Consider the following 16907-nt stretch of genomic DNA (forward strand, 5'->3'; position numbering starts at 1 on the left):
GCCAGAGAGGACCAACAACATGAGGTGTCTGTTAAGAAAGACCTGCCTGGCAGATCCACAAAGTCGTATGTGTACAGACATGAAACTAGGGGAAAAACTGCCTATGGGGACAAAGTAGGCTCAAAAAAGGGGACAGGGTACAAAAGGGAAGAATAGCCAGAATATGCTCAAAGCACACTATATAGTCACACACACACACGCACACACACACACACACATGCACACGCGCGCGCACACACACACACACACACGCACATGCACACGCGCGCACGCGCACACGCGCATACACACACATACACACACACGCACACACACACACACACACACATGCACACGCGCACACGCGCATACACACACATACACACACACGCACACACACACACACACACACACGCATACACACACACACGCATACACACACACGCACACATGCATGCACACACACACGCATACACACACACGCACACATGCATGCACACACACACGTGCACACACACACACAAAGACTTTATGTAACTCATTTTATTAAACTTTTAAAGAATGTAAAGAAAAATTACTTCCTTTCCAGCTCTTGACTTCTGTCCTGGCTAACCTGGGATGGGAGGTGTCAGAAACATCTCCAGGATTGAGAACAGGGAGGTGGGGTTGGAATTCTTGGTGCAGAAAAAGAAGACGGCCTGGACGCCCTTCTCTGGATGCTGCCTGTTGTCGGTTTGCAGGGACCATTCCCACGATTACAAACAAGGCAGGCTTTTATAGAAGCACAGCTTACAAAATTCACAATTTCTTGAGAAAATTCAACATGGCTTCCCAAACTAAAACTCTGGGTTCCTAGTAATGTTTCACCAAAGCTTTGAAGAAGACGCAGTCTTCAACATAGCTCAACCCAGCTCAGAGAAAATCACCAGTGAATCTCTTGCCATGTGGAGCACAGTGCAAGCTCTTAGGTATAACTGCGAAACAGGGAACTCCATGGAGCATGGTTCTGGGGACTTCTGAAGAAAAGAACAGAACCAGACTCAGGTGGGACTGTGCTGGAAGAGGTCTTGTGTGCAACAGTAGCCGTTCTGTAAAGCTTCCCCACACTGTGTGCAACAGTAGCCCCTTCTGAAAAGCTTCCCCACACTGTGTGCAACAGTAGGCCCTTCTGCAAAGCTTCCCCACATTTCTAAGTTCTCCTAAAACGAGTCATGAACGGGTATCTTTTAACTCTGATTTCTGCTCTCTGGACTCTTGTTTACTTGGGTTAAAAGCACACACCCTCACTGGGTGAGCTTACAGGGCATCATCTCCTTCACTCTGTATCTGTGGTTTTCTGTCTTTCCATCTTCAGGATTATTCCTCCATTATAAAGCTTCCTAGCTTTAAAAAAAAAAACATATTTAGGACAGAATATATCTAATGTTAGGAGCTAAACTTCCTAAAACTCTAATTTTATTGCATTTATCTGTCTGTGTATTTATGTATCTATCTTTCTTTCTCTCTGTCATCTATTTTGTTGGGAGTGTGTGCCACAGCACGTGCAGCTCAGAGGACAACTTGCAGAAGTCAACTCTCTCCTTCTACCATTCGGGTCCTGGGGATCAAATTCAGGTCATAAAACTTAATTGTGGGGGGTGGGGCTTTAGCTACACTGCTCACCAGACCTAAACTTCATATAAATTGTAATTGGGTCAGGTCACAGTATGATTCTAGTATATTTACTTGGCCAAATCTTAACATTGTCTTTATCAAGTTTTCTTCCTTCTAGAAAATGTTTGCTTCCTGAAAGCTGGTGTCACTCTGACCTCCTTCAGTCCTCCTCAGATCCACTCCCTCCCCTCTGGGGAGCTTTCTGACATCTCATCTAACAAGAGTTCCACCTTCCCAGCTCCAGATTGCCGTCTGTCCCTGCAATCAGCAAATACTATGAAAAAATACACAGTAGTTGTCCCCAAATTCAGAACTATCAACTGCCTCTTAAGAAAAAGCAAAGCCTTGTTAACTTCACCTCTACATTTCCAAAACAGTAGCTGGCTTCCTGTGTTTGCCTGACTGGCTGATTTCACCCTATTTGACAGAAAGCCCTTAAAACAGAAGAATAAGTGGACCCCAACAAAAAGAGAGCCAGAATTATAGCATGTTGTTCACTGACTTGGCTCTCTGAGTTTGGGGGGGGTTTTGTTTTCTTGGGGTTTTTTTTTCCTCCGCTGAGGAAGACCTGTGTGATCTGATATGTGTGATAGGTGGGACAAATGTCCAGGCCCACCCAGGGCCAGCAAAAACAGAGGGACACCCGGGAGGCCAACACATCCTCTCTTAGCTTGTCCCTCTGTACCTCCCTAGAGCCTGCTCTGCACTTTGAATACTCTGGGTACCACTTTGAGGAAAGTGCTGGCTACGTGGAGGTGGCAGTCTGGAGAACAGGCACTGACCTGCACCTTCTGTCATCGTGTGTTCTAAGGGGACAGAGCAACAGGCAACAGAAGGTGGGAGGGCCATGGGAAGGGTATATCATTGCTATGTTAATGGTGGGGTCTGGCCTGTCAAGGGCCAGCATGCCAGGTTGGTGGTGATGGGCTCTGGTTCTGCCTCTTTTATCGGAATATACAAATGGATTTTCTACACAAAGACATCCTTAGACCACAGCCTAAATGGTTTGTCACCAACATGCTTATTATTGACTCAGATTAATTTTTCCAAAGTTCAGGATATTTACAGAGACTTTACAGTACTCATCAACGACATGTGGGCTGGAGCAGGCAAGTGGGGTGGGTCCGGGATGGGGCTTGGGGAGACAGGTGATGGCTCAGGCATTAAAATGCCTGCCATACAAGCCTGAGGACCTGGATTCAGTCCTCTGCAACCACATGAGCATAGCAGTGCACACCTGTAATCCCTGTGCTGTGGAAGCAGAAACAGGAGGCTATCTGGGGCTCGTGGCCAGGCAGTGTAGCCTAATCAGCAAGTTCCAGGGCAGTAGGAGACCCTGTCTTATAAAACTCTCTCCTAAGGAGCAATAGCTGAGGTTGACCTCTGGCTTACACACACACACACACACACACACACACACACACACACACACACACACACAATGTCTGCTGAAAGAACTGTTTATTAGCTGGACAAGTCCAACTCCTGAAAGACTTAAGTCACTTTGAAGGAAGGAGATCCTCACCTCCAACTCCAGCGTTTCTGTTGTCTCTCAGTAACTATTCTCGCGGCCCTCTCACATTTGTGGTTCCTGATACAGGTAATGAAGCTGGCAGCCAAGCTAGATTATTCTGGATCCCACATCCTCCTGCAAGTCTCTTGGTTGCTTTATCATAAAAGTAAATATAGATGCAGGGCATAGTGGCACGTGCCTTTAACACCAGCACTGGGGTGGGGAGGAAAGGCGGGAGCAGGGGCAGGCAGATCTCTGTGAGGTCAGCCTGGTCTACAAAGCACGTTCAGGATAGCCAGGGCTATTACACAGAGAAAATTTGTCACACACACACACACACACACACACACACACACACACACACACAAAGGAAAAACAGTAGGACCCAACAGAAATAGATAAGACATCTCCAATATGTAGATGCTCGCATTTCCTCATTTCACTGGGATCTTTTAGTCTTTCGGGATACAGTCAGCCAGCATACCTCAGGGCCAGCCGCCTATGTATCTAAAAAAAAAAAAAAAAAAAAATGGCAATACTTTGATATAGAAGCAAAAGCCTGGGCTGGAGAGATGGCTGGGCAGTGGTGGTGCATGCCTTTAATCCCAGCACTTGGGAGGCAGAGACAGGCGGATTTCTGAGTTCAAGCCCAGCCTGGTCTACAGAGTGAGTTCTAGGACAGCCTAGGTCTACACAGAGAAACACTGTCTCAAACAAACAAACAAAAAAACAAAAAAAAGGAGAGAGAGACAGAGATAACCACTCAGACCAGGTACTCTATAGAACCTGCTCAGGAGGTAGTACTCATTTTGCATATGTATTTTTAAAATAAATGTATAATTTTAAATTAGTTATTTAAATAAATAATAAATATTTTAAAATAAATGAATGGCTGTATTTTTTTTCACTCTATACTCAGTGCCCAATATTTGCCAGATATCTTGCTGCTCTGGCTGCTTTATTGTTTCCAATCTTCACAATGACGTTGAAAGCAGCTGTAACTATCTGCATTTGCAGGTGAAGACACTGAGGCCACAAAGAGGTTGACTAATGTATGAAATTGAGCAATGACCCAAGCTGTGGCCCAGGTGCATGGGATACAAAGCCCTCTTTCTCCTATTCCCCTGCTTGGAGACTGTCACCACAGTCATGTATTTTCTATTAATGCCATCATTTATTTGATGCTTCCCAAAACATTTTTGAAACAATCTCCAACTGACAGAAAAGCAGCAAGTGCCACAAGCCACGCAAACTGTTTTCCTCAGCCATCAAGAGAGAGTTGCCAGTAATTTTTGAGCCATCACTCTAAAGACTCAACATGTGATTCCTAAGGAAATATTCTCTCATACAACTACAACATAGACACCAAACCAGGAAGCAAACGACACATATCTACAATCTAATCCATTAACGGTCCTCAAATCACAAGTAATCCAACTCAAAATCTCACCTTATATTTACTTAGTTGTCTGATCTGCTTTAATTTCTTTATTGTTTTACATATGGGTGCTTTGATTGCATGTGCATCTGTGAATCACGTACAGGCTTGGTGCCAGAAGAGGGTATCAAATCTCTGGGACTGGAATAAAAGATGGTTGTGAGCAGGCATGTGGTTGCTGGAAGTGGAACCCAGGTCTCTTGGAAGCTCAGCCAGTGCCCTTAACTGACAAGTTGTTGCTGCCCAAGCTGCTCCACGCTGGGCGCCAAAAAATGTTGAGAACTGCACTGCCCTACGTTGGGCGCCAAAAATGTTGAGATCAGCTCTACCCCACATTTGGGGGCCAAAATGTTGTGGACCACTCTGTCAGTGTTGGAACCTGCACTGCCAAAAGCCTTGGGGGCTAAATTGTTAGAGCCCACACTGCCCCAAGCTGCTTCAGTCCATGGGTTGGGGTTCAGCAAGAGAGAGAATGAGGACAGACTTGAAGAATGGAGACCAGAGAGAGTGTGATTCAATCCCGTTTATTCTTCAGTCTCTCTTCTTCTCTCCAAGTCCCTAGTTCCAAGTCCCTAGTTCCTAGCACCTAGTTCCAGGTGCTAGTCTCTTTGCCAGTTCCAAGTTCTCTTCCAAGTGCCTGTCTCGAGTCTCAAGTGCCTACTCCAAGTGCCTAATACTTAATAATAATTTCTTCTGTCTGCCTTTCACCTTTTATATGTCTCACTTCTAAGTCACGCCTTTAAGTCATGCCCTTAGGGCTTGTCTCTAAATCTGATCTCTAAGTCATGCCCTTAAGTCACACACCTTTAAGTCTCACACACCCAAGGGAAAATCCTGGGGTATCTAAAACAAGATGTTATCAGAGTGTGCTCAGCTGTTGTAGGCTATTGTAATCAAGTCTCTTGTCAGGGTATATGGCTCAAGATGGCTGCAAGGATCATAGCCGCCTTCTGTCGGCTCCCCACAACAAGTCATCTCCCCAGCCCCTCTTTCATTTCTAACAATGTAAAACAGTTTCTTCTTCATCCCTCCCGCTTCCTCCCTGACCCTTCTCTCTGAGGCCAGAGACTAATCAGGTATTGTGACTATGATGGTTAGCTTCAGTTGTCATCTTGACACAATGTGAGTCACCTGGGAAGGGAGTTTCAGTGATGGTCTCCATTATTCATCGATGTGGGAAGACAAAGCCTAAAAGTGGGTGGTACCATTTCCTAGATTTGGGTCTTGGGCTATATAAGGGAGGGTTGAAGGTCAAGGCAAGGATACACTCATTCCCTCTCTGTCCTTAGCTGAGGATGCCTATTGGTTTAAGTTCCTTGACATCTCTATAATGATGAACCTGGACTTGTGAGTTAAAATGAAACCTCTCTAGCCTAAGATGCTTTGCTCAGGGCACTTTATCACAGCAATAGGAAAGGAAAGAAGAGCACCTTTCTTGTTTGCTTCCCACAATGTTCCCCTGGCCACCAGTGGCAAGCACTTTGCTAACTGACTGAATCATCCCTCTAGCATCTCGGTCCCACCCCCACACCTTTTTCCTTTAATGCTCATCAACTTACTAGTTTTGAGATATCTAATATACAGAATGGCTCAACTTGGATTTGCCTGGTTTCCCTCATGGTTGGACTGAAATGATACATCTTCAGCAAGACTATTACAGGGGTGCTATGTTCTCATTGCACTGTCTGGTGGTCTCTCGTCACCTGATCAAGTGTGATCAAGTGGTGTCTGCTAGGTTCTTCCACTGTAAAGTTAGCTTGTTTTCTGTTATTATTGTTTTCTGGAGCGATCCCTTGAGACAATTATGTTTATGTTTGTGTTGCTAGAGGATCCCATCTTTTTCCATTGTCATTGCTGCTGTCATCATACTAAATGTCCTTTAAGTCACCAAGAATCTAAATGGTCAAGTGTCCCAGCCTGCAAAAATGATGATGAACTAAAACAAGCCAGAGAATACCAGAAACTCTGGCTGAGTAAAAGTGAATTGGGATCTTGCAAGACTGCCCCAGAGGTATGGGGTCTCATTAAATGTTATCTTCAAGATGGAGTTTAAGGAGCAAGCTTTGATTTCTTATTGAAGCTGCCTCTTCCTTGTAATGCATGGAGTCTCTGTGGAAGTCAGCAGAAGGTGATACACCTTGTCTGGTAAGGGTGGTGGGGAACTATACATTTGTTTATAGAGACTTCTCTCCCCTTCTGAGAATCCACCGCAAGCAGGGGTCTGGTAATATTAACCATAGAGAGCATGGCTCTCAACACTTACATAAAGAACCCCAGTCTCACTACTGTCCTTTCTCTCCTCCCCACGACAGCTGGACAAACTACATTGGTGTCAGCCAACATCTGCTCTTTAGCCCAGGAATGAGTGTGCAGAGACTCTTGAGTGACAATCCTTGACAACCTGCCACAGCCTGCCTTTAAGGGTCCAGAGATGTTTGAATTACTTCCCCAGATGTCTACAGATGCAGTGTTTGGAGAACCAAATAAAACCACTGTTACCATCCATGACAGCATCACCGACTGTGAAGAGGAGTATGTGTAGTTCCTTGGACTAAGTTTGAATTGAGGAACAGTATCCTAGATGTTTCCCAACACAAACTAAAGATATGGCATTCCAAAGCTTAGTGGCTCTGCAAAACAACATTGTACTATAATTGTGTTTTGTGAAAATACTCTGTGACAGCATGGAGATAGAAATTTATATACAAAGGATTGAGCCAATAAAAAAATGAGGCTGTGTTCTTGTGTTTCATTTGTTTTTAGACCAACAGAACCATGGTCATCAATTAAATCAGCATTCTCTACTAGTTAGTGCTGGGTGCAAAGCACAAGGCACTTAGATACACACACACACACACACACACACACACACACACACACACACACACACAGGCTACCTGATGAGTGCCCTAACTGAAACCTGCAGATAACCCCAAACTCCTTTTTACCAACTGCTTCATGTCTATCCACAAGCCTTCATCAAAGCAATTATCTTCTATTTTTCACTCTTCCATGTAAGATAATAAACAGTAACATGAAAAAAACGTTGAGTAACAGAAAAGACAAGAACAAAAAGATTTGAATAGCTCCCAGATCACCCAGTAAGTTAACTAACTTCATATTGCATTTAACCATTCCATACCTTAGTAATCAAATCCCATTACAGATGGTTGTGAACTACCATATAATTGCTGAGAATTGATCTCAGGACCTCCAGAAGTACTCTTAACCAGTAAGCCATCTATCCAGCCCCCCCAGAATCTTTTAAAATTCAGTTAACAAACATTGATTTAACCTTCTATAGGTCAGAGAGATACACTCTCCCCATTTTAGCAAGGGTACTGAAAAAAAAATTATCTGTGAACAGGTAACTGTTGGATATGCAAGGCTCCATGTAGGCTATGACTCTGTCCATCATGGATTTCATGCTGAGAATATGTGGCACAATAGGGAAAATAGGAAAAAAATGGGGAAAATAGGAAAAGCCTTAGAAGATTAAATTCCATCCTCTCAGTGATTTTCAGAAAATCCTCTGTGTCTCTTACTCTTAAATTGAGAAATTAACCTTTAAATGAATGTGGTGTTAAGACATTTGTCTTACGGAGATGATACAAAGACTTCCTATGAAATTAGTCTGTTCTACTGTTTCCTAATACTTCACAGGTGTCATTAAGAGGTTTTGTGAATGTAATGTTTACAACCCTTCAGCATTGACAAGGGAAATCTCTCCATTACAGGCAACATTAAACACTTCCACCAAAAGCTACTTAGAGAAGAAAGGGACTTATTTTAGCTTAAAATTCCAGGTTGCAGTCCATCAGTGTGGGTAAGTCAAGGTAGTTTATAGTATCACATCCACAATCGAACACAGAGAAAATGAACACATCCATGCTGCCTGCTTCCTAGCTTTCTTTACTTACAGTTTTGGACCCAATCTAGCAGTTGCCACTAACAATGAGCTGATTTTCCCACCTCATCTAGAGAATTCCTAAGACTATATTCCCAGGTCAAAGCCTGGCAATCTGAGTTCCACCCTCAAGACCTATATGGTACAAGTGCTGATTCCAAAAAGCCACCCTCCTCCCTCCTACTACCTCCACATGTGCGTCACACACACACACACACACAGAGAGAGAGAGAGAGAGAGAGAGAGAGAGAGAGAGAGAGAGAGAGAGAGAGAGAGAGAGAGAGAGAGAGAATAAATTTAACTCTCTTTCCAGGTTATTCTAGGTTGTGTCAAGTTGATAGCTAGTATATAGCAGCCATCCTTTAACTATTCAGACTTATCCAAATGTACATCCTTCCTTTATTGTCCAATACATTTGATAGACTGATAAATTTGAGAGCAGGAAAAAAAAAATCAATTGCTTAAAGTTGTTACATTCATTCCATTTAAATGGAAGAAAAACACTAACCAATGGATATACTGAGGCCTTCTAAATGATGGCATCTCAAATTTAACATGCCTGTATGTACCCCATGAACTTCTGGGTCACAACCTGTGATTTACTTTTAGGAGTGTGGGAGATTGATACCAGGGCCTGTGCATATCGACCATACTAGTGATTCTCCTTCTTATATACTGCCATTGCTGACACCACCAGTGCCACATCCTGAAGAAACACAGCTCTAATGTAGTTGGGACTTGAGTTAAATGCTAACATTTAGTAATTTAACTGGCTGGGTGTATTGGAGCATGCCTGTAATCTCAGCCCTTGGAAGGTACATGAGAATTATAGGCCAGCCTAGACTATATACATAGGAAAACTTAGAAATGAAGCATTCTTTCTTTAAGTGTTGTGTGCACTGGCTTGCACCTGGGATCACAGCTAGGATGCTGAAGCAGAAGAATTACTTGTTCAAGACCAGCCTGAAAGCACTGGTTAGCTACCTGGAAAATATTATAGCTCAGGGGTTCAGCATTATGGGGGTTGCAGGGGAGCAGGGGGAGTCTTACTATACCAATAATGATATCTGCTGCTACACAGACACTAAGATTTCCTTTTCCTTTGGCAAACTACTTTGAAGCACTGCTTTTCCAACTCTACTATACGCATCACCTCTGAACAGCTTGGTGCAATGCCACCATTGTACTGTGGCTCCCAGTTTACCTTCACCAACAATTCCTCTAAGACAGAGATAGGTCAGGGTTAGAATACTCTTTCCTTCCTTCTAGAGGAGCATGGAATGCTATCCAAATGGGCCCTAGAACAAACCTCCAACACTGGCTAAATCATAATGCTAATTATTTTTTCACTTAAGATTTTTCTTTATATTTCTGTTTTTAAACCTCCATGTCTCAGCAGATACATCATGCTCAATTCCACTTCCTTCCACTGCACCTCTCAATGTCTCTGCATCTTCCAAACTTCAATTTTGTGACCTTGTTTTCTTCAATCTTAAAATCTTTTCAATTATTTCTCCCAAAATGAGGGGTCATCTAATGTTCAATATTAACTTTGTACTCTACAATTTCCCAAGACTATTTGCATGACACTTATACCAACAATCCTACATTTGAAAAAAAAAAAAAAAAAAAATCAGACCATCACAGTACAGACAGTCTTTTTGGTGACTCATGCACACACAAAAATTAAGTTTCATAGAAAGAGATCTAAGAAAAATGAACTATAAATAAATAAATAAATAAATGTGATTCTGTGTTAAATAAATGGGGAAAAAATCAAAGAAATGGAAAGAAAAGACCACTTTAAGGATTATAAAAGTTATATTTATTCACGATGCTACATTTATTGCATTCCCTTAGAAAAATGGAGAACTGCTTATGTACCCAATTTGCACATATAAAACTTTATACAAATGATGTGTAGCACATAAAGGCCTCTGGGTATTCCTGCTTCAGGGTCTCCAGTTTACCAGTCTATTCCATAGAAAATAAAAACTGGAATTATACTCCATCTTGCTACCAAGACTTAGAAGTTCTTTTTAAAATATAATAAAATAAAATTTTCATTTACTCTAAAAACTTAAAAATACTATAAACTGAGAGGGTACATTCTATTAGCATTATAACAGTATGACAAATTCAAACCTTATTTTGGCTGGGTCATTCAAATTAAAAAAAAAAAAATCACCTTACTTCTGACATTATCTTTCTAAGTTGTGGCTGCTGCAGACCATTTGTCAAAATATTTTCCAAATACTTAAAAAAATTCCTTTTACAAAATAATACATCACCTTAAAGAACCAGAAAATACTAAATGTCTTTGGCTATACAACTAAAAAAGGCCATTCATCCAACAAAATAGGACACATTCACATCAAAACCATAGGAACAGAAAGTGTAACAGAAATATGCATAGAAAATTATTATTACTTGTCATCCCCCATTCTATAATAAGCAAGAATGCAATTTACAATCTTTCCAGATGAGACTCAATAGCACTACAAAAAAAATTTTTTCAGCAAAGGCAAAAAATGTGAATTAATTACACAACCAAGTAGAAGGGACCAATCAAATGTTATCTGCAATATTTTTTACTTGTTTGCTCGTTTTTAAGCTATACAAGTGTTAAAGTAGCTGATAAAAAGCCACAATCCTAACAAATGAAACTATTAGAAAAATAAATCAAATGAAACATTTATTAATAAATGAAGCCTGTTTTATTACTTCAATTGTTAATGATAAAAAAAATTTCAGCACAGCTGTTGCATTTTAAAAAAGTGAAAGTACATACTATGTTTCTAGCTCAGGAAGCAGATGGCCCTGATGTCTCAATGACAACAGTTGAGCACTGTACAGCACATCTTATGAAGACCCGTAAATTAAAGAACTACTAGTTAGTGATCGTAAGACAAAATGCATTCATAGTTTCAGCTTCTTTTTTCTTCCACGGCCATCAGGGGCACCATCCATTTTACGTTTCTGTGTCTATAAACAAACAACAATTAGTTCTCATGACAAGTCAAAAATGATACAAATAATTAAAATACTCTCCAACATGATGCAGCATGTTACTAATAACTAACATATGACAGACAGTGTGAGACTTTTCTCCAGGGCTACATAACAAATCTTTCAGAACAACTATCAAATCTCCAAATAATATACTGCTGTTAAATAACAAGACGCCTATTTCCTATTTCCTCCTGAAATACTTACATTCAAACTAACACATTACTAAGACAGTCAATCAAGGCTTAGAAGACTACCAGAGAACCTGTAAAGCTACTATGTTTAATATTCTAATATTCCTTAAAAGACTCCCAAAACTTCAAGAATTCTCAAGAACAAGTGTGCACTCTTGGCAATCAGAAGACTTTCAGCTTTTCAGAGTATCACGCTTTTGTATATTTAGTGCATCAAATTCAGTTTATATTTTTAAGGCAACGCAAATGTATTATTTACAAAGAAAAAAGACAAAACAACGTTCAAATACTTTAAAAGCTGGTTAAAGTGGGATTTGCTGGAGAGCTGGCTAGAGGGTAAACTGCTTCTGATGAAAGCATGAGAACCTGAGTTCTGATCCCCAAACTCCAGTAAAGCTCCACAACCCCATCAATGAAGGAATATGGGTCAGGAAAAGAAGATGTGCTTACAACAGCCAATCTAGCCAAAACAGCACGTTGCAAATTCAGTATGACTCTTTTCTCAAAAAAATAAGAGTGGTACCTGATTCTCAACCTCTGCCTCACACAGTACTACCACACATACATATATGGAGAAAACACACACACACACACACACACATGTTCACAAAACACCCCAAATTGTATGATTCACATAATCTATACTCACAGAAGGTTTTGGTCCTCTTTTCTTTTTCTCTGCCTTCTCCTTTTCTTCTAGCTCCATATTTTCTCTTTCAATCAAAGTAATTAAGGTATTACACCTCCTCTGGAGCTCCTGCATTACAAATATACATGATAAACTTGTTTTTTCCAACTACATGTTGGCAAGATTTCTGTATCTAAATAAAGATATACTTTAACAAATATAAAATCACTCAAATATTTATACATTTAAAAAAATCAAAAGGAAGTTAATTTTTTTCTCGCAGATCACTCTATGAGAATACAAAAACTCAAGGATCTAATGTTTTTACTTCATTCTTTAAAGCTGCACTAACATGGGTGGGGTGTAGCTCAGTGGTAATATGCCAATAAGCAAACAAAGATATAGTAATGCTCCATACTTGTGTATATTCCTCACAAATTATTTCTTTATTTATCATGTAGGTACTAAAGCAATGAAAATGAACATCTCACACATGTCAAAACTATGCCTAGGAACTCTGGACTACTTATATTTTAAAGTAGTTTATAATTTAAAATATAATTCAAAACCAACTAGAATTTAAGAGATAAAAATATTCTTTTCTTTTAAAGCATCATCACCTTAATTTATAGCAGTTACAAAGCACAGTCATAAAGCCCACTGCTGGCTACTCACACCTCCCATCCAAGCAGGAAGGCCAACATCCAGGATGCATTCTTATACCCCTCTTCTCTACAACTTAGGTAGCCGCCAGAAGAGAAGTAAAGCACAATGGAGAAACAGCAGATAATGCTCACTGAGGTAAAGATCTATCTGCCTCACTGTTTTGCTGCCTTACAGAACAAAAGTGTTTTGTTTGTTTTATTTTTTTAGTCTCTTATATGTAAGTAAAACTTCTACACAGGCAACCACAGTAAAATAATTCTGAACTACCTGGTAGAAACTCCATGCATGGCTTATAATTTTGAATAATAGAGACAGAAGGCAATAAAAAGCAAAGTTGTGTTTCCATTTTAAAAGTATAGTGCAAAGCCATGTGGCGGTGGCACACACCTTTAATCTCAGCACTGTGGAGACAGAAGCAAGTGGATCTCTGTGAGTTCAAAGCCAGTCTGGTCTATAGAACAAGTTCCAAAACAGCCAAGGCTACACAGAGAAACCTTGTCTCAAAAAAACAAACAAACAAACAAAAAATCCCAAGAAAGTATAGCATGGCACACACACCAAGGATGTGGTGCACAATGTCTTATCAAGTCTACTATAGTACACACACTGCTGGTACACTGAATCCTTAACTCCTGGGCAAAAATTATGCCTCTATTATTTATCACAAAGGCATATATATATATATATATATATATATATATATATATATATATATATATATATTTGATTATTTTGTATGCCTTAATATTAGCATATGAAGAAGTAAGCTAGTTTTCAGAACTGGCTTATGTGGTATGTGACACTATCTCATTAGCATTATTACAAAATAACTTCTTATGTTATATAAAAACAGACCTAGCAACTCAACCTTTCAACTAATATATACTTATAGTATCTTCAGGGTAGTTCCATATGCTAATTACATTCTCTAACAATGGCATAAAACAGCAGCCCTAATACCTACTGAAAAATAAAAGTATTTTTCAATGATCAAATGCAAAATTGCCACACATTATTCACAGGTATACTTCAAATGCAAACACTCTCTTACTGCGGTTATGTTTCAAACTCAAGACTACTCAATTTTCGTTAAAGGTTCTAAAATACAGAAGGCAAGACACAATCCAAAGGTAAGCTTTCTTGAATTCTACTTTTGAGGATGTTAGAAATGGACGTCTCTTATTAGAAACAGCTAGACATTAAGACTACAAATAAAGCCCAGCCATAAATCAGTGTAAAAATATTGTTTTATGCCAATCAGCCATTTTAAAACAACCCAGATTCAGCATCCTGATGGACAGACAGATGCCTGAAAAACATTCTTCTCTACAGTACTTGCAAAGTCAAAAATCATCATGTTCAGGTGAACATTTCTCTCACAACTTAATTAGTCTTACTGTATAAAGCCATGTTAAAACATGCAACATTAAAGGAGAGGACAAACTCTTCAAATTACCTCTAAAGCTTTCAAACTGCGACTGTGAATAATAGAGGAAACTACTTAATTTCTGAAACAAAGAAAAGTCTTCCTCATGGGCGTTTTTACAAGGTAACAAGTGAATATACTTATTCAGAACTCTGCTACACTACACAAGCCTTGGACACTCACCATTGCAGTTCTGGACTTGAGAAACCAATCGAATCTGAACTGAGGGGAGTTCCGGATGCACTGTCGTAACTCATCATAAACATTTTCCTTGTCAAAGCCAAGCTTGTGCAGCATACAAATGAGGAACCGGTCCTCCTCTTCAGTATAGTTTTTTCCTTTGTTAGTACCATAGGATATTCTTAGCTGGTGAAAGGGTGCTTTGTACCGTCCAATCTATAAAAGTTATAATTTACATATATTACATAAAATAAAGTCCTGTGCAATCCATACTTCAAACTTACTTCAGCCCTTCTATATAATAAACCATAAATGTTCCATTTCAAATCAGAATTTTCTATCTCGAGACTCTCAGCCTGCTCTTTGTCCTGTAGTGCTTCTATAGTCTTTCACTATTGTTGTGACTACAAGAAACGAGGTTTAAGCTCTCTAACACTTAAGAGGTGGAGTAGTCTTTAAACAAGCTATCAATTTACTATTCAGGGAAACTGTTAACAAAAGTTAATAATTTTTTTAAAGAAATTTTAAATGGTAATTTCTTTTCCTTTAACATAGTTATCATATCACAGTATGGTGTTACAATAGTCACTGTATTTAATATACAAAGTACCTTTGTATCTAGTGCTTTCTTGATACTTATTCTTCTTTGAATCCTTGCCTCTCCCCTTTCAATCTGAGCCATAATCTTCTCTATGTCCTGGAGCTCATTGCATCTTTCCCAGAACACAGCTGTAAGAGTATAAAAGAATGAGGAAAATAAAAAAACTATAAAAAGAAAGCTTCCAAAAAAAAAAAAACAAAAAAAAAAAACTTCTATTCAATATTCTTATACTGACATAATAAAAGTATTACCTGAGTATTCAATGACTTCTTCTGGAGTTTTTCCTTCTACTTCTCTGGCTATATTTTCAATATCATCACGACCCCACTTCTCATTAGCCTTGATAAACTGGTTAAAATCTCTCTTATTCCAATTAGTAAACCCCTAAACAGCAATAAGCAAAATATTCAATCACAGCACACAGGACTTAGACAATAATGCTACCACACTTTCAAATACATTTGATGTTACAGAAAAAAATCTCCTACTTTATCTTAACCAGGAGTTTGGTTAAGTTTTCACGTACACATTTTTACTAGTACATGATACATTTCTTAGAAACCTGAGCAACAAACTCTAAATGGAAGACAATAGGAAGGCTGCATGAAAAGCCCAATGACACTTTTTGAAGCTCTGAAGTACTATTAGTAGTTGGGAAGTAAAAGTAACAGAAAAATGAGCAAGTAGAAAAATGCAAGAAAAACAAGGCTTAAAGTACAGGACACATGTGAAATGTAAGTGGGGAGAAGACACTAGGGTGGTAAAGATCAAATGGGGAAAAAAAAGGCAGAAGAAAGGAGAAGATGGAAGGTGACAGGGCTAACCAAAACTAAAGATGTCATATCAGAACCTACTACTCTATATGCTACCTACATGCTATGAAAATGAATTTTAAAAGAGCCAGTAAGATGGTACAGCATGTACTTGCAACCAAGCCCACTAACTTGGGTTCAATCCCCAGAATCTACATGATTAAAAAGTATTGATGCCCACAAATATTCACACACATAAACACAAGATTATATAACTGTATTTTTTAACAGCATCTAAACAAGGCATCCTACATGGGTTATGCTGAGCCCAGAAGCCATGAGGATTAAACAAAACTCCCATTGCCAGATATAGGACACCTCCTTATAAGCTGTTGATTAGGAAGGTTCCAGAAACCCTAAAACAATACAAGCTATTGCTGGTATTCCTGACTGCCCACCAGAACTAAATATAAGACTCTCCTGCTGGAGATAGCATACAATTTGGTTTCAGGATAGAAGACTCAAGCTGGAACTCAACTGGATGCTTCCTTCCTGCTGGCTGGCATTGCATGCCTGCCCTTCCCCCCTCCCTCCCTCCCTCCCTCCCCCCCCCCCCCCCCCCCCCCTCTCTCTCTCACACACACACACACACACACACACACACACACACGTGTGCCAGAAGTGCTATGTACTACTGCAGGGAGTATCAAAGAAAACAAAGAATATACAAGCCATACAAGAAGGATGGCTGTGAAATGTTTTCCTTCACGGTATAACACACCCATTATAATCACATACCAACAGCAGTTGCTATTCAATTATGGATAGAGCACAGGTTCACAGGGCACCACCTACCAATGGGGGAACTACTGGCTACTGATGAATGGGACAAGGGGAGCAGATATATTCAGTTGTGGAGCCACTGATGAGACTACTATGCTCTATCTAGAGGACCTTTCCA

At 39.9% G+C, this 16907-nt stretch overlaps 2 protein-coding genes across 2 annotated transcripts in view; one reads left to right on the forward strand and one right to left on the reverse strand.

Moving 5' to 3' along the window:
- The window catches only part of Frem3 (FRAS1 related extracellular matrix 3), a 64076-nt gene extending 56874 nt beyond the window's left edge, over positions 1-7202 (forward strand). Inside the window, 3 exon segments of the mRNA XM_076916082.1 lie at positions 2326-2476; positions 6896-6965; positions 6967-7202. Of these exon segments, the coding sequence (XP_076772197.1) occupies positions 2326-2476; positions 6896-6965; positions 6967-7125 (380 nt within the window). The 3' untranslated portion in view covers positions 7126-7202.
- A 3090-nt stretch (positions 7203-10292) lies between these two features.
- The window catches only part of Smarca5 (SNF2 related chromatin remodeling ATPase 5), a 35399-nt gene continuing 28784 nt past the window's right edge, over positions 10293-16907 (reverse strand). The window contains exons 20-24 of the mRNA XM_034522362.2: positions 15446-15578; positions 15204-15322; positions 14597-14809; positions 12343-12450; positions 10293-11475 (exon numbers count right to left, since the gene is read on the reverse strand). Of these exons, the coding sequence (XP_034378253.1) occupies positions 11410-11475; positions 12343-12450; positions 14597-14809; positions 15204-15322; positions 15446-15578 (639 nt within the window). The 3' untranslated portion in view covers positions 10293-11409. The remainder of the gene's footprint in view (positions 11476-12342; positions 12451-14596; positions 14810-15203; positions 15323-15445; positions 15579-16907) is intronic.

Source organism: Arvicanthis niloticus, chromosome 18 (assembly GCF_011762505.2).
Source record: "Arvicanthis niloticus isolate mArvNil1 chromosome 18, mArvNil1.pat.X, whole genome shotgun sequence".
NCBI lineage: Eukaryota > Metazoa > Chordata > Mammalia > Rodentia > Muridae > Arvicanthis > Arvicanthis niloticus.